Source organism: Ips typographus, linkage group LG6 (assembly GCF_016097725.1).
Source record: "Ips typographus isolate SLU linkage group LG6, UJ_Ityp_2.0, whole genome shotgun sequence".
NCBI lineage: Eukaryota > Metazoa > Arthropoda > Insecta > Coleoptera > Curculionidae > Ips > Ips typographus.
Window position 1 is genome coordinate 3,163,563 of NC_138427.1, and position 24,818 is coordinate 3,188,380.

A 24,818-nucleotide genomic window follows, 5' to 3' on the forward strand; every position below is an offset into this window, starting at 1 on the left:
ACATAAATAGCTATTTTTTTGGGAACGTTACTATGTATAATTTCAGAAAAACAGAGGCGTGCACGGCTTATTGGGACACCCGGTACAAAAAAACCTGTTTGAAATATTGTATTTTATGCATATATTTTTCCAATCTTCGACATCTTCTACAGCGCCCTTATTTCAACTCTCAACTTTGGACATACAACGCTGAAAATTCGATTCAAACGCTATTGGAAAGAACATGGAAAATTCACGTTTTTGAGATATTTTATTTTAAATACACAAAAAACAAAACAACATGAAACAGGTCTCAAAACACTGCCTAAACTTTCCAAGAACTTAAAATTTTGGATATGCTAGAGGTTTCTAAAAAACTACTTGAAACCTCCCAGAAATTAGCAGAGGCCTCTCGATAATTTTGGAAATGCCAAAAGCTTTATCAACCATAACTATATACTTTTGAAATTTTGACTAGCAATACTGGTTCTATTGATCACTGACAAAACTAGAACTAGATATAAATTTGGTAATAATTGTGTAATGAAAACTGAATGTCCAAGCTACATACTGGTCAAAAATTCACTCATGTAACTGTAAAAATAACGGAGTTAGGTCAAAGTTAACAGAGTAAAGTTCAGACAATTTAATTTTCAGACAAGCAGTCTACAAAACTAGCTGGGGCTGGTTATTTTTAATTCTTACTAGGCGCACTATACAAGATGATAAAAATAGAGTGTTAAGGCTACCATTTGGTAAAAAATTTTTTAAAATAACAGAGTTAAAAGCTGTTAAAAAATCTGTAGGTAAAATTAAAATGATTTGCCAATAGACTGAAATGTTATAAAACTCCAAGCCGTGATCACTGCACATAAAACGTATTTTCATTAATTTCAGTTTAACTTCCACTTAACTGTGTCTGAAATTTCCAGACCTTTTTTTAAAGCTATTTCAGCTAAAAGAGCTTTCACACTACCCGAATAACAATTATTCAGGACTGAATTTCATATCGATTGTATTTATCAAATTAATGTACGGTTGTCTTATTTTCTCAAATAGGGACGATTATGACATATCTCGTTGTGCTGCATTTGCGCCCCAAATAATGGCACGACACTAAATTTCCAATTGCGTGTACGTAACGTGTACAGGACAGATTCGACGTTTCAAATGTCTCGATCCATAAGTAAAATTTATATCACCCAGATGGGTCCGTTGAGTTTAATATAGGCCGCAACATTCCTGTAAACGGCAGTTCAATCGAATTAAAACCGGTCGTGTAATTGTTTTCACGCATTGCACCTGCACCTAAATTGATGACATCACATTAATTCGGATCTACTGAGCGAATGATCTGATAATGTCAATTTTGCACATTGTCGCTCATGCGAATATCAAATTCTTGAAATTCATACTCATTTGAGTTTGGGGAGTATGTAGTAAATTAGTTTACTAAAATTACACTCCTAAAGTTAAGCTAACCCAACTTTCCCTCAATATTAAGACTTATTAGGTTTCGATCCTTGAAGACGTCAACTGGTATTAGAAGATGGTGTTTATTTAGGATCATGCAAGGCAAAATGAAGCTGGGGGTCGAATTTGATTAAATGTGAAGACCAAAATTTCCTGTTGGAGCCCTTTATACAAACTGACGTGAACAGCACAGTCCAATCTTGTCGCCAAAAAACAAATTTATGGAAAGCAGTGAAATAATAATCTCCCAAGCAGAATAATAATTATCATGACTAGAAATTGTACTTCTATACCAAGTCATTGAAGTAATTCCCACAAGGAAAATTGCAAAATGAAGATATTATCACTCCTTCGTTCAAGTCGTCTAACTTCTATTAGAACCCGATATTGATTCGGGAATTTTGCCGATTGGGATTGAGAGACTAAATGAAAATCTTTGTTACAATTAAGAACTGTTTGTTTGAAGCGAGATTTATAACGGACTTGCCTCTGGGGGTGACTACGTGTCTGGGGAATTAATTGGAAACTTCACGTATTAAACTGGGAAAAGACTTTCTCAAACACATAAATTGGAAACTCCAAACCCATTTAGCCGTAATATAAAATCGTGAATTGTGACTGTTTGACTTTCTGCTCGTCAAAACTGCGTGTGTACTGCCAAATTAGACGAGAAGTCGTGTTGGCGGCTTGAAAATTAAATTAGAAATTTTGGTGGTCTCGTTTGAAAATAGCATTCTCATGGCTCAACTGTAATTGACGAAGGGAAAAGCTCCCTGGCTTAATTCAACTTTATTTAATCTTACCTTTATTACATGGCTCATTATTTATGAAACATAATGAAAATTGCTTTGGATCTCTCCTTGAGATGTTTAAACCAGTAAACTGGTTTTGAACATGTTATTTAAAGAGATGGACAAGGTTCGGAATTTCACGAGTGTTTCTAAATCGGTAATATTGTCTTGTTTTGAGTGTGTGTAAGTGACAGTAACAAACTGAACCTTAAAAGTGTTTTTTTTAAGCTTTGAAACAAATTTCTCTCTGTTTACTAATAGTTTTTAATTAATGGAGAATACATTCATACTAACAAAGGGGAGAACCATATAACCTTTTCTACAATAAATGTATAAATATCTAATAATAACATCTAATCACCAAAGGAGCTAGTTAACAGGTTTTGGGGACAAAACTACCCATCTTCAGGAGCTGGAAGCTTACAATGATCTACAAAGGTGAGTCTTAAAAATAAGGAGAAAATCTACCTCAAGCAATACTATAATTAGTATATACACATAGCATATACAGGGTGTTTAATCACTCTAAAGTCAGAATGTTAATGAGGCATTTTGGGAACCACTCACATGTTAGATTGGGTATGGCATAAAACATTGTGAATGCCACTAATATTAAGACTGTCAAAAGTATCAAGTTAGAGTAACTTTTTGAGCGTCACTGGCACTGCAAATAAGCTTAATTTTAGTTGGGTTAAGTCAGAATGTTAATGAGGCATTTTGGGAACCACTCACATGTTAGGTTAGGTTAACCATAAAGCATTTTGAGTGCCACTACTTTTATGACTGTCAAAAGTAGCAAATTAGAGTAACTTTTTGGGGGTCACTAGCACTGCAAATAAGCTTAATTTTAGTTGTCTTAAGTCAGAAGGTTAATGAAGCATTTTGGGAACCACTCACATGTTAGGTTGGGTTAGGCATAAAACATTTTGAGTGCCACTAATTTTAAGACTGTCAAAACTACAAAATAAGAGTAACATTTTGAGAACCTTTTTTTCTTTGCAAAAATATTGCTTTTCAATTTTACCAGTGGCGCCCATACAATACTAGGTAGGTACTGGATACTTTTTACAGAAAGGTGGTAAGCCACTGTTTTATTATAAAATACAGTCTCATACAGAGTCTCTTGTAACTTTTCGGAAAAATGTTTTTTGTGTAAAAAATAAATAATTATGTTAATATATCTGAAACTTACTAATTAAATCTTGAATCTGTTTATTGTTCCTAAAATTCATGACAAACTTTATTTATTTTTGTTTGTTGAAATTTTTGATCCATTTTTGTTATAAAATGTTGCAATTTTTTATTTTAGAAAGACAGCAGGTATCTTGTAGTATTTATTTCTTAAAATAGGTATTCTCTTTATTTTTAAAATTAATTTTTGTAGATTAATGCCCGATTAGAGGCTTAATCAACTAATTGTGCAGAAATTTGTGTTGTTTTTTTCCTCCATTGGTATTCATACACTTCCATTATAAAAATATGGACTTCTACCTTCACTTTTTTTACGATGTCATGGGACTAAAAAGTCCAATCAAAGACCAGAAAAATTCTTATTGACTTTGGCACAAAAGAAATACAAAAACCAATCTCGTTTCGACTTCCTGTATTAATATTCTCCCAGTTTCTAATATCCGCTTTCATGGCTTAAGCCTTGTTGATATTCAGATAGCAAACGCCTCTGGCTTCGACGCGAAGCTGACGATCAGAACATTGTGTGCAAAATTTGCGAGTCGTAAACACAAAATTGCCGGGTATTTTCAAGATTGAACTGAGATATTGTGACAATATCGTCCCTTCTTCCTGATATACTGCTAAACGATGTCATATTCTTGTTGTTTGGTTATTTCAGTTAAACAAAGACTAGAAAGTTTCAAATTGATTAACTTTCGACAACACTTTATTTACCTTAACATTGTGTTAGAGACCCTTATAGAAGGGTATACAAAAGACCCGACAAGAAGTAGTGATGTGAATAAGAATTAATGGTTATAAGGGGGTAAACGTCTGACGCTAACGAGAAGCAAAGCACTTTTATATAAGAAGGTCGGAGCTATTTTTTCCCAACCGAAAGCGATTATATTTCAGTTAGTTTCACACTACATTGGCTTCCATAATTAAGCAAATTAGATTTGATATGCATCTGGTGCTGGTATTTTGTTGCTTTTTAGATGATTTATGAGCGACAAAAGGCGCGGACAGGTTCTCGTTATCACAATTTTTTGATAAAGCAAATCTAGAATTTAAAACCTGTAAAAAAACCGGATGACAGCAGAAGACAGTAAATCAAATTATTGCCGTCTCTCGTCCGCCCACCTAGCTGCAGTAAATCAACAATAAAGATTTCAGTGGCAAAAAAATATTAAAAACCCTTCAGAAATTTACAGTCCTCGAAACGGTTATATAAGCACTTGACCCAAATCTCGTTTATTGCCTTAAGAAAGTTAAAGCCGCACCCTGTTTAATGTAGATTAAAAGATTGATTAAAACTCGTTAACACCTTGATTCGCTAAGTAAACTTTCCCCGAGAAAGTTGAAAGACAAAGAAAAGACCTGACAAGTGATGTGAATAGGAATTAATGACTCTAAAACTCAACACTAATGAATCAAAATGATTATAAGGCAGTTAAATTTGTTTCTTTAGTTTTGCAGTCGTTTATCGAAGCGGAAAACCGCCAATGCTTGAAAATGTTTCGTAATCCTTTCTGGTAGATGGGAACATTATTTCTTAATACCATGGGCGCTTTTTCGCAAACGATATCAAATAAAGTAGCCAGCTGTTGTAAGCGGATTTTTGCAAAAACGGATTTTAATTCAAATATTTTCCTTTTGAAGACAAATCGAGCGTGAGTTATTCTGTAAGGGCTGGTTCGGGTATTTATGGAAATCTAGACGGTTACATTTTATAATATGATTCGTGAGCAGTAGAATATTACATGAGAAATATGTATTTTTGAGGGAATTTATCGATGCAGTAAGAAAACCCTTCAAAAAATAATTGAAACCTGATTTATTATACAGTCTCTTTAATTCATGTAAGCTGGATTAATTGTAACAAATTATAAAATATTCATCACTCAATTAGTTTCCAGAAAAATAATTACCATAGTCTGGATGTACTCATCAAATATATATGTAATGAATCTCCCCAATCAATTAGTTGGAACAGTTATACTAATAAAATGTTGAATTTAGAATGAAAGAACCAAAAACAGTTAAAACAGCGGATTTTATTTAGTAAATTTCTACTTGTGTAAACACAGTTTGTATACCAGTGCTGGTTTACTTTTACATACAAATACCTCATGCATTAAAATCAACAGTGGATATTTAAATGAAATTGATATATGCTGGTTTTTCACGTATTGGACGATGACTAGAAATTTTATCATTTGGATTGTCGATATATTTATTTTGATTAGAAAAAATTTGAGCATTAGAATTATATTTGTCATCATTAGGATTTATTTCATTAGTTAAAGTTCTTTCATAAGTCACCCTAAATTTTCAACTAAAAAAAAACAGTACTTATTATACAGGATGGTCTATTGAAAACGAACCATTGACGTTCTTCATAAACCCTGCAGATTATTCCTTGGACACGTCAACTATATTTTCAAAGTGGCCACATTGTTTTATAAAACTCTATTATACAAAGGTGTTCCAAAGGCTTTTTTTAGAGTTGTCATTGAAATTCTAAACATTTTCCATGAAACATATCATATACTTAACTCTAACTTTAACTAAAACCCAGTCACTAACAACAACAACTTTGAAATTCCGTATCTCAGAAACTGGTTTGATTAGAACCATGCTTTATTATAAGTTTGTATCTTATAGGAAACTCAGTCACTGGCAACAACAACTTTTTTGTCACCATTCGATTTTTTCCTATGGGGACATCTAACCTAACCAATCTAAACCTAACCTAACCTAACCTCATTATACAGAAATTGATCAAATTACACCCCAGATTCTACAAAATGTTGTAAGTAACTTTTTATCAATTTGTTCTACTGCCAGTAAGTTAATGATGAACATTTTCAGCGTTTGATAATCTATAACATCTTGTTTGATTACTTTAATGAACTAATTCTACGTTTTTTTAACTTCAATAGCTTCATTCCTCAAAACGTCCCTAGTTTTGGACGAACCACCCTCTAACAGAAAGAAGAAGAAAGAAAAATTGTTTTCCTACGATTTTGATTGCATTGATAATTTAATGTCTTTCGTTAAATTATTATAGTTTAATTATACGTTATATTTAGTTATTTTTATACATATTTTGTTTAAGTGGCTAGGCTTTTGTTAATAACTACTTGTTAATGTATTACAATGCAAATGAACTGTTTTGCCTGAGTAGTATGGTATAGTCAAAATTTTACCCTTTGAGAATGACGTCAAGCAGGTGAAAAAACACGCATGTCTGGAATTATATCACAAATTTTAACCTACAAATGCTTTGAAAAATGAGATGAGATCATGAGAGTTTCAGTTGACATCTGGAAACTGTTTCTTTTCGTACTCGAAAAACAGCAGCACATTTAGAATTAGCATTTGGGCCTTCTAATTGTAGCGCAGCATTTTTATACCTTTGATATTCGTTTAAATCAAAGTGACAGTAAATGTCAACGTTTTTAATTTGACAGGACGACAAAATTAACAACGTGCCTTTTTTGCTAAAATTGTTTATTTCATATGTTTGATATGCGATAAACAAAGATGTAAAAAGATGACGTCATTCTCAAAAGGTAAAAATCCAACTATAGTAATCCAAAGAAAAATAGTTTGACAACGTCTAAAATCTCAACTGACAACCCACCTGCAAGAAATTTAATTGACTGGTTTTCTATTGTAACCCATTCATCTACAAATAGTATTACATAAACACTAATTGTAACATGCTAATGTTCTCATTGTAGTTTTCTGCAGGATTGTAGGAAAAATATTGTACCTAATACGTGCCGGAAGTGTCTTTTCCGCACTCGATAGTGGACCGAACTCCGCTTCGCGTCGTTCCGTCAACTGCAATCAGCGTGCGGAAAAGTGTCACTTCCCGCACTAGTTAATAACTATTACTTTGGGTGCTACAGTTTTTTGACTTTACTTCTTAATTACTGGTTGTGGTTGACTCCTTTAATTAATTAATGTAATACAAGTTACAAACGGTTCGATATTAATGCAACATTTTTAAACTTTGTGAATTAAAATTTGTTGAACCAAAAGTTATTTCAATATCCTCACGATTTTAGAAAGCCAAAAAAAGCTTACCATAAATCGATTGACTGTGACATTCTAAAATCGGTGACTTAAATATTGCCCCGGTTGGTAAAATCACTTCCAAAGTAAACCATTTGTAATCCGGATACTCAATTAAAATTTAACGAAGCGAGGTGGAGAGAGCGAAAGAAATCTATTGATTAAATGTCACATCAGGGAAATTGAAAAAGAATGGCCTCATATTAAGCCGAAAGTTTTAAATTCAATATTTGCGGAAAAATCGCAAAAGAAATGTTTTTTTTTATTTGTATCTTGTGCCATATTTCATCATATTGATGTTATTTTTTGACGGCAGTTTACTTTTCGATGGGGTAATATATCATTTTCTGCCGGATCTTTTTGGAAGACAATAAATTGGGTTTACGTGAACGGCATCCCCTAGTCTAACGAAATTGTTTCTTAATTTTCTTTCTCCAATTCTGAAAAAACAACTGCATTCACGTGCCACTTTAACTAAACTCTAAAATCAACTTTTCAGCTGAGTAATGGAGATATTGAAGTTATGATTCCCCAATTCAAACCGATTATAACTGAAAGTTTGCGAATTGCAGGAGATTAAATCGGCGCTGCTATGTTGGATTTCGCGATTATTGTTTAGCAGAAGCTGTATTATCCTCGAGTATTCAGCGCAATCGTTCCATGAATAAGGCGCAGTGATTTGGAGCTAAAGTTCGTCTTGAGAATGAGCACTTCCATTGAATGCTGGGACTTAAATCTTCCAGTTTAATTAATATTTTTGATAGCGGAATTTAGTCTTCAAAATTGAAAATTCTGATCTTTTTTTTGGGAGACAATGCATTATTCTAGTACAGTAAAGCGGTGTTTGGAGTACAGAATTAACCTTCGTCAGTATAAAATATTCAAGAGGTCGTCCGCATTATTAATCCAGCTTAATTGCGAAACCTTAATACACCGAGACAAAACGAAGTGTTGAGTGCCATTTTCTGATAAAGCAACAAACTGCGATTAAGCTTGATTAATCCCTGGAACTTTCCATCAATTAGTAGCGCGAGTTTGCCGAACTGTAATTCCTATACCGGAAACTTGATGGGCAGCCACCCTCGGATTACCGGAGGAGTTCTGCTCTTAGCTTGCTGATGTATTTTATGGTTTTATTATTGCCAAAGTTTGCCCAATTAAATTCACGTACACTCGGATATGCAACAATGGAAAACCTTGATCGTTTCAAATCTAATTTTAAACCTAATTATATACTATTAATTCTCTAAAAAGTAAGATGTAACAAAAACATAATTTAGGAGCAAAGTTTACGGAGGGGCGGTTTTAATTAAGGTCAAATTAGTTTAGCTTGATGGAAAAGTAAAGGTCGAGATTGGATATAACTTCTTAAACGATTTCAGGCAGCTATGTGAACTGAAAATTGTTATTATGACAGTGTGTAAAATACTTTTATCCACTACCACACCACTTTGGCGTGACTGTCGTGTATTCCACTCATAACACTACCCTTACCTACAAAGTCAGTACCTCACTGTCACTTTTCTATAATTGACCAGTTTAGGTTGTAGTCGGAAACACAATAAATACCACCCTTCGATTTTATAGTATTTTATTTGGATTTATTATTAACATTAACATGGTCCGCAGTTTTCGAATCCACTTGATTTAGAGTTTTTGAAGAACTGGAAAGGCCAACAACTTTGCGGTCTTTAGGTAATACTTGTGTAAATAAATGTAACGTTTTGTTCTTAGAAGCATGTTATATAACTATTAGTGTTGTTCTTATAATAATTATTAATGCTGACTTAACAATTATTAAAAACAAATGGCTATTTTAACTGTTTTCTTGCTTTTTGAGGCAAATGTTACATTACAGCTATTATAACCTCAGTTCAATTACTAGTACTGTAGGTACCAGATCTAATTTAATCTAATAAAGCAAGAAAACAAAACGTTTTCTACAGAATTAGTTCAGTTGGTTTATGGCTGGCTTTAAAATTATGCATTTATGGGTAACTATGGGTAATTGGCTCTTTACACTTACAGTCCTAGAGATTTTTTTTCCATTTTAGAGAAGATTTTAAAAAATGGCTAAAAACTGCATAATTGCCCTTTAATAATTTGTCGTATAAGCTTCGTGGCTTTTTCGAGTAGGTAAAAATGGTTTCAGGGAATTCCGAAAGTTATGAATACTAACTCGCAATGTGGGAAATAGCTGCATTAAAATTGAAAATAGCCGGTCATAAAGTTTCAGTTACTCCATAAAAGCTTTACCCGTTTTAATTCGTTTTTATTATTTGTTTTAAGTGGACAACCGGAACAATAATCCTCCGCAAAACTTTTATTATACGACAAGATCTATTTTAATCATAGTCACGTGTATAACCCGCAAAGTTAACTGGAACGTCCCTGAGTAATTTCATTAATATTGATGGTCCATGCATACAAGACGATAATTATCAAAACACTAGCACGTACACGAGCAATATTTGCATTTAAATATGCGACAGCATTAATCTAAATGTAATTGACAGCGATTGCAATAAATGAAAATTTCAGTTCTAGTTATAGTGTACATACTAATTAATTACATTAGTATAAACAGTTTTACCTACGACCCTAGTGTAAATAGCTAATTACGCATAGTTTTCCGTTACGTAATGACCCTCATATATAAAAAGCGCACAATTATTATCAAAAACTAACTGGTCTAATGCTGGAGAAAAGTGATTTTGTTTCTATTTCCTGCTTTTTGTGAATTTTTTTTATTACATAGTTATTTTTCTTTAGTAGCATTGAAAATATATTTTTTATGAAAAAAAAAAAATTCTAAATTATATGAATTGCGAAAGCAGGACTTTACACTTGGTCGTAGGTATACGTCACACGTGCTCTAAGGCATTTTACGCACTTATGGAATTACAGAAATGCTTCTTACAGCACTAGGTACGTAATATACTATTTTACACCACTGTAAAATAATTTCATTGCAGTTTGCGATTTAAGTATTGAAAGACATCCATCGAGATGTTGACCCTCTTCACGCCACCAAATAATGATTTAGTGACTTTCGCAAACGCCACAGACATCTAAGACCTCCTATTGATTATATATGAGGTTCGCACGTCTCAAGAGAGTGGTAAATTCATACATCTTCGGCCCCGGAGGCAGATAAATGTGAACGGAGAGTGAGAAAAGATGATACTAATGCCCGACGTCGACGCTTTTATTAGAACAGGATATTGATTTAGGGTTCCTCAGATGCCAATTGTAAATAGATTATATTTGACGATATCATTTCTTTGCACAGGTTTGCGGCCGATAATTAAATTCTGAAGTCGAAATTCAACCTCCCGTGAATAACGGCTCGGAGAGAATTTAAATTAGATTGGCACAGGTAGAATCGAAATCTAGATTATTGATTTTATTAAGCAATTTTGTTTGATCTGCATTGTAATTTTTATCAAGATTGAAATAATTAGTTAAATTTCCACGTTCAAACTTCAGTAGAGCTTTTGGTATCTCTAAAATTATCTAGAGACTTCTGGCAATTTCGGGAATGTTTTCAGTACTTTTTTATAAGCATCTAGCATATCCAAAATTTTCAAACTCATTGAAAAGTTTAGGTTTCTTGTACAACTTTCTGGCAATTTTTGAAAGATGTTCATTAGTATTTTGAGGCCTTTGGCAGTTTAAAAAAATCTGCTTTTTCTTGACCAACCACAAACTACAAGCTGTAAATGAAAATCATAATCTCATGTTCTCAAGTTTTTTAGAATATAAATTGAAAAAGCATTAACTAATCTATTATCATATTTGAATCCAAAACTTGCCAGTTGGCTTGAACTATATTTCCTTCTCGATCTTTTTGACATGTGATCGATAATTTTGGCTCGCTTTTCAGTTCGCTCCGTTTGATTTTAATTGAGCGTCCTCGTTACTAATGTTATACTTCCAAACTTAATTCATTTAATGGATATTTACTCGAAATACGACAAAGACGTCAGTACAAGCTCGAGCTATTGATTAATAGCCGATCCGTTGCACTAAATTTAAATTAAGTATTGTTTCAGTAGTGATTTAAGCTCGCTCGAAAGCTTTTATGCTCCGGGCTTTGCACCAGTTGCTCTCATACTCAATGTTACAATCAAAAGCTCTTCCAAAATAATTAAAATGCTATCCAACTTTTGACCAAGGCAACTCGTTCAAGGTTCTCGACTTCACCCCAGATTTTCTCCAATACGAAGCAATTAACTGTATATCCCGGGATAGAAACTGGATTTATACCCTTCTGCAAAACAAGAAACCGACGAACAGCACTAAACGTTGATCCTTAAGAGCAAGACGCAAAGTTTCTAGTAATTAGCAACGTGAGCTCCGAGTGCGATAATTCCGATATTCTGGATTACAGAAGGGAAACTTAGTGGAGAATCTGAAGTAGATTATCAAAGTTTGACCGCTGGATTGGCAAACTGTGGCTACTTTCCGAATTAACTCTAACTAAGGTGGTCTGTAAACTTTGTATTTACTTTATGTGACTTGTAACCTCTGTAATATTATTGTTAAGTATTGTTTAGGCAATTTTACTGGTCTAAACCTACTTTTAAAATTAAAAACTGCCAAAATTGAACTTTTTGCAAAAATGGCATTTTCTCAATTTTTGAATGACTGTAACTCTTATAGATTTCTCTAAAACGCCACTAGAAAAAGTATAAAAAATACTACAAAGTGGGCCAAAACTGGCCTCTCTAGCTCTTCATGTTACCGAGATATTGAATTTCAAAAAGGAATAAAAAAAGACCCCTAATACAATTCTTTTGATTTTTTTTGAAAAATTAAAAAATTTAAAATGCTTTTTTTGTACTTATTTTAACTAATTTAAGGTCCTTTGGAATAAATATGCCCTTTGCTGTGTCACATGAGTTGGTTGATCACCCCGTTTGGCCGCTAGAGGGCGTCAAAGTTCCTTCACCATAAAATCACATATTTTGTGACACTCGCTGCTTTGACCCTAAATTACTCCCTTATTTGACAAGTTACGTCAAAATGTCAATGAAAACAAAAGATAGAGCAGATTCCCTTCACCATAAAATCACATATAGAATTATTAACTACTTTATACAATCTCAAACAGAATGTGAGTACGTAACTTTGTGCACGACCGCCACAAACATGAAATTTAATACGTAACTTACCTACTAAAGCATAGTTTGAAGGCATTAGGGGAGATATCTATCTACTTTATGCTGAATTGTTCCCATTATTTCCTTTAATCAATTTGCGATTTAACTGATATATAGCAGATAATTAAACCGCACGTTTTGATTAAATTTTAGCGCACGAGTGAGTAAGGATTCTCATTGAATAGAGCTGTTCGCTTCAAAAATATTACCTGACTACACGCTAATGAAATTTCCTGATTAAATTAGAGGATTGAATGTAATCGATTAGAATTAGATGATGCTGGAAGTACTATTAGCATAATTAAAGAATTTCATTCGTTCACAAACTATTTATTCTAGACCTTGAAAAAAAAACATTGACCTACATTTTTCACCGGGATTTAATAAGAACGAAACACAAATTCAAATTGAGCTGGTCGCACCTGCAACTAAATTGAATAGATAATTGCGTTTCCGTGTATAGTTGGACAATAGAATTTTTCATTTGGAATTGGATTACCCTAGAAATTTAAAAATGTAAAAAAACTTCCATTTGTATACAGGCAGATTAATTAATAGAAATTGCCAATTTGTTTTTTAATTACAAAATTTATAGTTGTCCATTCACTGTACGTGAACAGTTATTACTGTTATATGTTCGTCTAACAAAATGTACTATCTTTAAATATGTATAACATACAAAATTACAGTATAGAATAACAATTACACACTAAAACCCATTTTAACTGACTTATATAGTATACTACGCCCTCATTTTCTCGGTAAACATCCACTATAGAAAATTAGGGCCATTAAATTCTTTTAAGGCTCTCCCGTAACAATTTACAGTGCATTTTAGCTTGCTAACCGGTCACTTGAAGGTAATTTAGAAATTTAATAGAGTTTAATAGTAGAAAACTCGCAACCTTCATCGATCTACATGTTTAAGAGGTTTCTATATTACGTGCTGAGTTGTTTATTAACCATTTTGAGATTACTTATAAATATTATTACATATAATTTCTACTCAGTTTTTAACTTAGTTATTTGGCTGAAATTTGAAAACTTTATAGTCCCACTAATTCAAAGCCATTAAGAGTCAAAACATAAATTAATTAATTTTGAAATTGACAGATTTATGTTTATTTCCAGCGGTTTAATTAGACTTTAATTAAATAGTAATACCGCTGAAACAACTAAGCGAAACAGTTAATTAGGGATGGTAAATTATGCAGTAACCCTTTTAAATACATGAATAAAATGGACTAAGTTGAGTTTGAAAACTAATAGACTTGTCCAAGAACAATGACTGGAATATTTTCGTCCAGTTTTTAATAGCGGAACTAAACCCACTGGCTTCCTGGATGTGCCCTGGCAATTTATTTCCGTGGGCAGTCAAGCGTCCCTTCGTTAGCTTTGCTGCTTTCAGCTGATAAAGTGGCAAGTAGGTCTCACGTATTGGGGCCCTTTTGACATGGACTCGCCTAGATAACCTTGCGTAACAGGTAACAAAAGTGATCCCTTTTCTTTGGCTTAATGTCAGTCAAGAAGATCGAGTAAGTCTACAAATATTAAAATTTAAAAGTTTCAATTTGACGGAAATACTGGAAAATCGACCGACTTTATTTTCTCGAAACCAGTCGACCGTTTATTAAGCTTTCTGGTTTTCCAAGATAAAAGGGTCAACGATTCCAACCTATTTTGATCCTTTTAAAAGGGAGTTATTTAGTTTACAGGATTGCCAGTAACGGAGAAAGCTTTCTGAAACCCATACAGTTTAAATGGTACGGCATTAGCACAACGGTTGATGTAATCCTGAAACATTTTTGTAATGGGAAAGGGAATTACCGTAGGGATTGTGAACTGGACATTGTATATGTGTTTACAAAAAAAAAACGTTTAATAACCACTAGATTAAGGCGAACAATGTTAAATTATACCACAATTTCCATGGAAATATCTACGTTTACACAGTCCCACACGACTTGATAGCCAAGGTGGCAAAATACCTTTCGCAGGGTAAACTACCCTTGAATATTTTGAGGGTAAATTATGGTTTAGGGTTTAATAGCAAACGCCGGCTAGCTTCGTTATTTACAGACAATTAATTTCATATGAGCACTGTTGATGCGGGTTTCAAGTTTAGCGTACTTGATATCAAAAGGGTTAGTTGATTATACAACCTAGTTCAGAAAATTTAATTATATTTTATGAGTAACTTGAGTTTGCTTAAATATTTTGTGGAGACCGAAATTTTTACACTTATGATTGATATCTACAACTAAACTCTTTAAGTTTACCTGTTAACGTTTGCTGTAGTTAACAAAACAAGCATTATATTAAACGAAATTTCTCAAAAAATATTCAGTCGATCGTCAGGATATCTGAAAAGAACTATCATTATGTTCAACGGTTTATTCAACGAACATGTAATGATAGCTATTCCTCACGAAGGTGAGATTTTCAACACAAGCCGAAGGCAAAAATCATCTAGTGAGTAATAGCCATTACATGCGAGTAGAATACTATACTTTTCCTACGACTCTCTTTGGTAGACGGCTACTGCAAAACACTAGGGACTTCTACGAAACTAGCGTTTCAAATACACTGTTACGTCACTCCATTTTACTTTGGTTTTTGCTATACAGGGTGTTTCACGATTTCAAGGCTCAATAGCGCATCAGAAAATAACCCAAGTTTGCTGTATAAACTACGGTGAAAAGTTGTTTCGTTACTGATATACAGGATGTTCGAGTTTGAATAAAAACACACGTGACTTTCAGGACAACATTTTTAACCTAAAACTGTCACGTGATCTTTAAAAATGTCATATTTAACCTTAAAAAAGTCACGTCAAAATATAGTTATAACTTTAAAAACAGTCACGTGACCATAACTATGTCATTTTTTACTTGAAAAATAATCAAGTGACTTTTAAAAGTGGATTTGATGATTGAGCAGGTAGTTAATGGACGTTATTATCTATTCAAAAGTAGTGAATAATAACCATATTATTAAGTAGTCGTAGGAAAAAAATTACATCCTGTTTTTAGTCTAATAACCATTTTTCCACTCTTTATCATACAAAAATACATATTTAATTTTATCTAAAGCTTTTAAAGACCAGGCGCATTAGTCATTTCAATCTAGTCGGAAATCCTGAAAATATGACTTTATAAAATGACGCTCGAGTGCGATTAAAATATTTTTCCATTCCAACTAATCCAAAATTTACGGGTTTCTCTACACGTTAATATGTGGTGGTTATAAATTTTCATTACACAAGAACGAATTATTGAAATAACTGGAAGGAGATTAGGCTCATTTATTTTGAGTGGATTTCTTTCTTGTTCGGAATGTTCGCGCTGATATTGGACAGAGGAAAACTTATTAGAAAATATTTCTCGTACTTTTTCTTAATCTTCCACAGTTCGGAAGGGTCCGCAGAACTTTAATTTGATTATCGAGACAAAAACCTAATTTTCTTTTATTTTTCCTGGTTCCATGTTAACTCGGCCTTTTATTACTGAGATAAAACGAAGGAAAAACTCTAATAAATTGCAACGGGATCCAAGCACTACTGATTTACGGCTCCTTATAGGAATTAAATAAGACGAAGAGGGAAACCGAGACGGCTAAAGACTTACTCATTAAATAGCAAAAATGAGATGCAAAGGTCGTTTAAAAATTTTCCTAATTAACAAAATAATTACATTCAGTAGGAACCTTGTTAATATTGCAAAAATTAATTGCGAAAGTCTGAAAGTAACAAGTTTGCTAGGGTAAACGACAAATCAAAATTAAATTAATTTACCTTAGTTAGCGTTAGTCGACATGGAGGCAATAAAATTCAATTCTGATTAGAACGGCAATTCTCCTGATTGGAAATCAATATAAAAGCGTGAAATTAACTTTGCTCCTCTAACGTGTTAGTACTTATTAGATTTAACGTGTTTTTCAACCCTTTCAGTGTTAATCATATTAAAACCAATATTTTGTAATTACTTACAGATTGTAGTGGACATCTGCCATGTTAGGTCGGAAGTACAAAGCTTTTCTGTAAGCATCTTCCGCTTCCTCACTTCGTCCTTTTGCATTGAGGATGCTTCCCAAATTTCCATAAGCTGAAAACCAAAACCAAAATGATTTACGTACTGTCTAATCACCCCTTAAATCTTTATAAATTCAGCCACAAAATGTTGGCTTTTCTTGTAAGTTAATTGAGAACTCCTTCCGGAATTAAATTGGCACAGGTGTAAGTAGTGAATAGCATCTGCCATTAACGAGCAGCAGGTAATAAAATTTCCTTTATAGTGTATGCCGGCTTCGGGATCATTTTATGGGTGAAATACAGCCGGCGACGATGGAAATGTAGATATTGGAATACAATCTGGCTCGAGGCCGCGATTCCGTCCAAAATCAAATAAATTGTCATTTTATTTTCCAGTCTGAATAGGAGAATTTGAAATTCGAATTTGCAATGCTAAATGTTTGATTGTGAATTAAGAATTCAGTGATTATGAATCAATTTAATGGTTTTATTATTCAAAAAGTTTACTTAACCAGTTAACACTAACCAGCAAATTTCTTTTCAATCTGCTTTTATTGTGAGTTTTAAACTATTTGACTAATAATGGATATTAGCATAGAAATTAAAAATTCGTTTTTCTGGTGAGTTTTCATGATTTTCAGGAAAGTCAAAACTCTCACTAATCCGACATTGCCATAAAAGCTCCCTGAAGATTAAAAATTCTATTTTCGAGTCACTTTTCAAGTTATTTCACTGAAATTCCAATACTAAAAATGAACTGAAAATCTACTTAAGCATCCACTAATTGATTTTGATATGATGAAACTTGACTTAGTGGCTTAAAAATAGCTTTCAAGTCAGTTCATGACTTTCAAGAATACTTCAATACTTGATTTTCATGAAGTGTTACAAAATTAACTCAAATTAGTTTTTCTGGTGCGATTTTATGATTTTCAGGTCAAAAGTTTCCCTGACCTGACATTGATACAAAACTCACGGAAGATTTAAAATACTACTTTTGAGTCACTTTTCACTTATTTGATTCGAATTTCAATACTAGAAGGTTGAAAATCTACTTAACCATTCACAAATTGACTTTGATACGATGAAAGTTTTCAAAATAGTTTTCGTTTTTTTGGTTGAATTTACATGATTTTCAGCAAGTCAAAAGTGTTGCTGACTTGGATACCAACACTTTTCAAGGTATTTAACTGAAATTCCCATTCTGACAGGTTGAAAATCAACTTTATTAGCAGCAAGATGACTACGATCTAAAATTTGATTTTCATGAAATGTTTCCAGTTTTTTGACTAAAATGCACATGATGATTAAAAATTAAATTAAACTACTAAAACATCAATTTCGTCGTCGAATTGCTGTGGAAACTCTAAGATTTCTTAAACGATAAAATCGTTATTTCATGAAAAATTGAAAAACTTTTTCAGTCCGCATTTCGCCACCTATTTATTATCCCCAAGTTCTCCGTATATTTATTGCCGGCAATCCTCAAATATACTGACAGCCGCAAGTTCTTTCCCGCTATATTAAAGTCGTCCAAAAGTGGATTTTTATTCTGACGCTAACTTGTTTTGGCTGTACATTTGTAAAATATAGAATTTAATCAAATATACTTTAACCGAAAAATTGCTTCTCTAAAAGTCCAGAAAGATGTCACTTTAAATCGATATCGGACTAACTGAAGATTGTTAACTAATGACTAGTATCGCCTCTGGCTTTCCTTAAAACTACCGACACAACTTTTAAGTAATTCTCTGAGCGAGACGTAAACGACAATACAAAAAGTTTTTCAATTTTTCATGAAAAACTTTTCGATAAAGTTTATTTCTAAAATATTCTCGGTAAGCTGAAGGGAATAGAAGTTTGTGCATAACTTTGTATATTACGGTGGAATAGCGATTAATTTCTAAAAGCCTAACCAAGGAAAAAGTCTTAACTTCACGTATAATGCGGCTTAAGATCTAATTTAAAAGTGAGATTGGCGTACCTTTAATATTATATTGAAATTTGTTTTAAATATGTCCTAAATGGGACTTTAATACCAATTTCTGATAAAAATATCGCAAATTAAAACATTCTATTTTTTTTTTTTTTTTTAACTGGGCTCGGAGAAAATTAGTTTTGATCTTCATTTTCTATACGGAAACTGCAAAATATTCAGGGAAAAATTTTAAATTAAACTAAAAAAAGCTTACCTTTCGGGGGATTGAAAGGAATGGCGCTCCTGTATAAATATTCCTCATTTTTCCAGTCCATGTTACGAAGCACCGTTTTAGCACTAAACCCGATCAGCACAAGAACAAATCCCGCACAAAGGTAATCTCGGATCCGCTTGTTTTTCCACAAACTCGCACTGCCGATCCCGATCAACATACAAAATCCCGCACTCGGTATATACAAGACACGTTCGGCAACTACAAAACCAACGTAGAAAAATAAATTCGAGGCGGGAAGAAATGGAAGAATCATCAGCGACAACGAAAACAACGTGGCATCCCTGGTAGTAATTTTTTGGGGGGATTTTTTCACCACCGGACATAAGCATAACAGGGGATGTTGATGGGTTATGTTGTTGTTATTTGCTATCCTGCAAGTGTGCGAATGCGAGTCTGAGTTGCGTCTATAACACACCGAACAACCTGAAAAACAATTTAAAAATTAGTTTAAAGTGACCGTCATATCCCAGCAAATTATGAAGAATTACTTTACATCTTCTGAAACTCACCTGTCTTGATTGTCGACTTAAATTGAAACCGTTTCCATCCTTTACGTTCGAGTACATGACAAACACCAGTCCAAACAACCACTCCCAGTAAAGCATAAAAACCCAAAGTAAACAAAACTCTTGGATCTCGAATGCTGGTTACTCTTGGTATGGCATCCATGCCCCAATCAAAGCTTAGAGCACTAGGAAAAAGCATCATCAGGAAGTTGACCAAGGGCAGATAACTGAAAGTCATAAATCGTGTTGAAGCACTCGGTTCTCTTGCTGAAGGATTGTCTGCAGAGGAAAATTGAGGAGTCCGGTGCTGGAGACGAGCTACCAGAATCAACATTATGGCTATGGAGAGAATGAGGAAGCTCTTTTTTTGTTTCTGAAAAAGAATAATTAGAATTATTCCTTTAAATTACAAGACAATTTCAGGGTTTAAAACTTCTCTAGAAAAACTTTCAGTAATAATATTTTACTTCAAATTTTAAAACCATCAAATTGGATACATACCAAGCGGTAAAATATTTCATTACAGTTCAACGTAACGGCATTCCTGTAATTAAGTTAATTTGAATGACCGGAATATCAAAAGTTAACTATAGAAATTTAATTGTATTTAGAGAAATGTATTTGTGTGCTTTGTAATTTGATAATGGCGAATTAATTGCAAGGTTTACACGAAAGCAAAATTCAATTTGGTGCGTTTAATCAACGACAAAACCAGGTTTTTAGATGTTTTATAGAGTGAAAACATTGTTGTTTGTGTGGTTTGTGGTTAGTTATTTCTGTTTTGCAGTGTTTATTTGATAGTTTTGAGAGTTTATACAATTACTTACAAATACTATTAATATTATATCTTTTAATTTTTGAGTATTTTTATTTCTTACTGCTCTCCTAGCAATTTTGTACGATTCAATTTTTAGCACGAAAGCTATAAGCTTTGTTTGGGTTATTGATTCTGAACTGTTTCGAATATGGGTTTGAACCATTTGTACATAGTCCTGTAAATTAAAACACAGCAAGTACTTATCACACATAAACAGTTGTTGAAACCTCTAACCTCTCTTTTCTTATAATCTATAAAAATACAATTTTAAACCTTAAATTATGAAGACTTTTCTTCTTTCCTTCTTGCTGTTTAATTTTTCTTCTTTTAATTTGTCAAAATAAATTTTTTGGCGCCTTTAAGTTAAAACCTCTAGTTTTGACAAAAATTCTTCTTCATTATATTTGTTTGACGACTTTTCTTCTTTTATTTCCTTTTCAATTATTTCTATTTTAATCTGTCGGTATAATTTAATTTTTATAAATATAACGCGCAATAACCTTTATTTTTGCTTTACTTCTGCTTTACTTCCCTCTCTTCAATTCTTCTTCTTATAATCTATAGTAGAGATAACAAGTTTTGGCGCGAAATACATATTGGGAAATTCAGACTGTTTCGTCTTCTTCCGTCTTTTTCTCCTTTTAACGCAAAACAAGCAAAAGTTATAACCTCTAGTTTTGGCTACTTTTCTTCTTCCAAAATCTCTAATTTCGGCAACTTTCCTTGTTTTCTTCTACTTTTATTCTGGTAGAATTCAATTTTTGGGTCAAAATTCATTCTTCTAAAATAAAAATATTACTTCTAGTCTTAATTTATGATTTCTTCTTCTTTGCTTTCCGTCAATTTCTTTTTTTAATCTAGTTTCTCTAGTAACCTCTAATTTTGACGACATTTCTTCTTTTTTTTTTAGCTCCTTTCATTTTTTTTATTTGGTAGAATACAATTTTTGGCTCAAAAATTATATTGCAAAATTTTAACGACTTCTTTTCTTTTCTCATTCTATTTATTTTTCCTTAAATTTGGAATACAATTTTGGTACTTTTTTATTATTTACTTTTCTCCGTCTTTTAATCTGGTGAAATACAATTTTTTGGCGCAAAAAATGATATCATAATGACATTTTTTAAATTTTCCTTCTTCTTTTCTACTTCCCTTTCAGTTCTTCTTCTTTTACTTTGGTTAAGTTATAACCTCAAATTTTATAATTTCTTCTGTTTCTATTTATCCCGATAACCTTTTCTTCTTCTTTTCAAATCTTAAAACAAAACTCTAAAGTTATTCGGATTTTATACTTTTGCCTAAACACTATTGGAGTAAATTAAAATACTCCAAAAAACATGGCTTTCAGCGTTTACATTTTAAATTCAAGCAAAATAACGCAAACTGGTCAAAATAAAAACAAACTCTGTAACTAAGCAATTTATCGAATTAACTGGCAGGATCTGCTGCAGTAATTTGATTTTCCTAAATCTGAAAATTAGCTCCGTGCCTCCGGAAAATTGATTTTCATAATTTATGCAGCAATTCAAAAATCGTTTATAAATTCCTCGAGCTGTTTTTATTGTTGAATTTTAATATTTCGTTCGACGTAGTTGGAGAATAAGGAACTACCGAGATTGACCTAGAAGTGACCGAGCATCATTAGTCATCGTAACCTCAAGTCCAAAGCATTAAAAGCTAAAAGTTGCGGAAAAACAAATGGTTTGCTTCTTTCCATTATTTTTTTTCTTTTGTAACAATGAAAATTGAATAAATTTGGGGCTTTTATAGTTACGACTTGAAGATCGATTGTTTTTAATTAGTGCCAGGCGGGTTTGGATGAATATTGTACGGTTGGTTTGTTAATTGTTCGCTTCCTATGACACTCAAATTAGCAGCTAATAAATTAGGGTCGTTTGAAAACTCCCCAGACGTTTTACAAATTGCTCATTACACTTAAAAAGTCCAACAATAGCTGTAAGACTATAAATAACTGGTACATAACCTTCTTACGTGTACTCTAGAATAATTTATTTGTTTTTAAAAGAAGTTTTTCAGTATTTACAGAGTAACTATAATTCGGGCGCCAATTAAAAGTAAATAATGACTCTTCAGCTTGGAAGCTTGAAAAGAATTTATTTGGCCATAAGTAATTTTAGTGGAAAAAGTCCGGAACAAAAGGCAGAAGAAACATTTGTGTTTAATTGGTCGTGCAACGCTGATACCGACAAAAAGCTGGATGTCGAGTACACTTTTGAGACATTGAGAAAAGACGTGCCGGTCATTAACTACCAAGAATGAGAAACACTCCGTCAACTTTGTTAAGGTGCACTTATGAGTGATGTTTTCAAGACTTTAACAAATTTACCCCTGATAGGTTAATAAAATAGCACACCATAGAGAAAATGTCTTTAGACCGAACCGTATAATTTTCAGCGAACGATTTGTGACAATATCAGATGCTCGTAAGTTATAGCCCATTTATATCTGCGCTTTCTGATATCTAACTTCTCCCTCGTTCTCCACTCACCTCTCCTTCTCCATCCGTTCTTGGGTAATATTAACTCGTCGGGGGTCAACACGTAAAATCAATTTATGGTGAAACGCCGCCGAGTTTCCAGATACGATCGTAGAGTTGCACATTAACACGGTCGGAGTTTTCGAGGTGAAAATCGGTTTTATTTTTATTTATTTATGCGGGGTTTATGGTCGGTATTTTGTATCTGCCAACGGAAAAGTCTTAATTCTTCCCGAAAATGGACTGGGTAACTCCGCTCGTAAATCTATCACGCTTTTACGGTGAATTGTAAAGCAGGCTCTGTCTTTATTGATTGGATTTAGTATTAGTAAAAGTAATTGGTTTACGGTGTGATCTTTAAATTTATTCAAACCAGACGGATTAAATGCAAATTAATTCATTTACATTTTTGTTAATTTTGTAGTGATAAAAGTAGTTCTGGTAGTTTAGATAACTCCTTCAGTACGTTGATCTAATGGTGGAAATTTGGAAATTTTGCAGGCATTTTTAACACTGTAACAAAAACCTCCAAGAATAAAGAAAGAAAATCAAAAGGAATCGATTAGCCTCTCAAAATTTGCTGACTTTAGGGCCCAAAAATGTTTAAAAAAGTTTAATGGTTTTCACAAATTTTTCTGTTTCCTTGCAAAGAACGTTTCTAGAGGTTGTTTATAATGAGTATGACCACAACTACACTATACAAAATTTGTATTTTCACTCTGCAAAATTTTCAAAATAAACCAAGAAAACAGTTTTTCTTCAAAATCGGTTTAACCAAATTTTCCGTTTAACTAAAGCAGGTTGAGTTAAATAAAGTTGTCGTTTTTGACGATAATAAAGCATTATTTTGACTTTGAAAGATATTTATGGTCGGAAATAACACCACTTTACAGTTTTTCTGACGATTCGACTTTCTTCTTCAGGAGTCTAGAAAAAGAAATACACTGATAAGTGTGGTCTAATTAGCTATTCGTTAACTTATTAATAATGTTTAAATTTAAGTGTAGTATTTTAAAATATTTTGTTAATGCTGGATATGTGATTTTATGTTACTGATTAATATATTTCCGCTTCCAGACCTCAGTAGAAGACAGTAAAAGTCGAAACGTCGGGAATATTGTAAAGTGGTGTTATTTCCGGCTCTAAACTCAATATTTTTCAGTATCCGCTTCAAAAAACTTCAAAAACGTCCTGTTCCTACAACGTAAGCGAATGCAAAGAAATAGTTGTAAAAACTGAAATTAAAACAGCCACGTTACTAGACGTTGATGATCAAAACTTGAGCTTGCAACACTGTAAAAGCCGGCTGACACTTGTCAAAAACAGTCACGTGACTTTTCAAATCTAGTCTAAACGTAAAAAAATGTGGTTAATCAAATTTGGATAGTTGTAGAAACTGAAATTGTAAAAGCCACGTCTCGTGACGTTGATAATGCAATTTTGAGCTTGCAACACGGTAAAAGCCAGCTGACACCTGTCAAAAACAGTCACGTGACTTTTCAAATCTAGTCTAAACGTAAAAAAATGTGGTTAATCAAATTTGGATAGTTGTATAAACTGAAATTGTGAAAGACACGTCTCGTGATGATGATAATGCAATTTTGACCTTGCAACACTGTAAAAGCCAGCTGATACTCAATTTTCTCGATTTTAATTTTTCAATATCAATTTTATACTGAAAATTGTGTTTTTTTTATAAATTTGTAATTTTCTCAAAAACTGAGAAATGACATTACACAAAGTTTCTTGAAACTTTTGAAAATTTTCAAAAAATTAAAAAAAAAAGGTTTTTTTTTTCTCGAATATAGGTCTAACCTAATTTTCTAAAGTGATGCGAATGCAGGATTTTGAAGCATTTGCACTTTTTTGTAACTTTAAATTTTTTCAAAAAACATTTAAAAATGTCGAATTTTTACGGCATATGGGGCAACGCTTATATTCTATGGGTTGTATATGTATTTCAATTTTACATTTGGCATAAATTCAATTAAATTTATCTACTCCTAGCATGGTAATCATTCATTACATAGCTCATTTTGAGTTACGTAATGAGCGATTTTACCGCACTAGTGCGATAATAATCGATTTTAT

General features: G+C 32.8%; 1 protein-coding gene across 1 annotated transcript in view; it reads right to left on the reverse strand.

Annotated features, from left to right (window-relative positions):
- The window catches only part of LOC145730154 (protein O-mannosyl-transferase tmtc2-like), a 94,018-nt gene that overhangs the window by 40,679 nt on the left and 28,521 nt on the right, over positions 1 to 24,818 (reverse strand). Inside the window, exons 4-6 of the mRNA XM_081981194.1 lie at positions 19,417 to 19,786; positions 18,887 to 19,330; positions 16,653 to 16,767 (exon numbers count right to left, since the gene is read on the reverse strand). Coding sequence (XP_081837320.1) covers positions 16,653 to 16,767; positions 18,887 to 19,330; positions 19,417 to 19,786 — 929 coding nt within the window. The remainder of the gene's footprint in view (positions 1 to 16,652; positions 16,768 to 18,886; positions 19,331 to 19,416; positions 19,787 to 24,818) is intronic.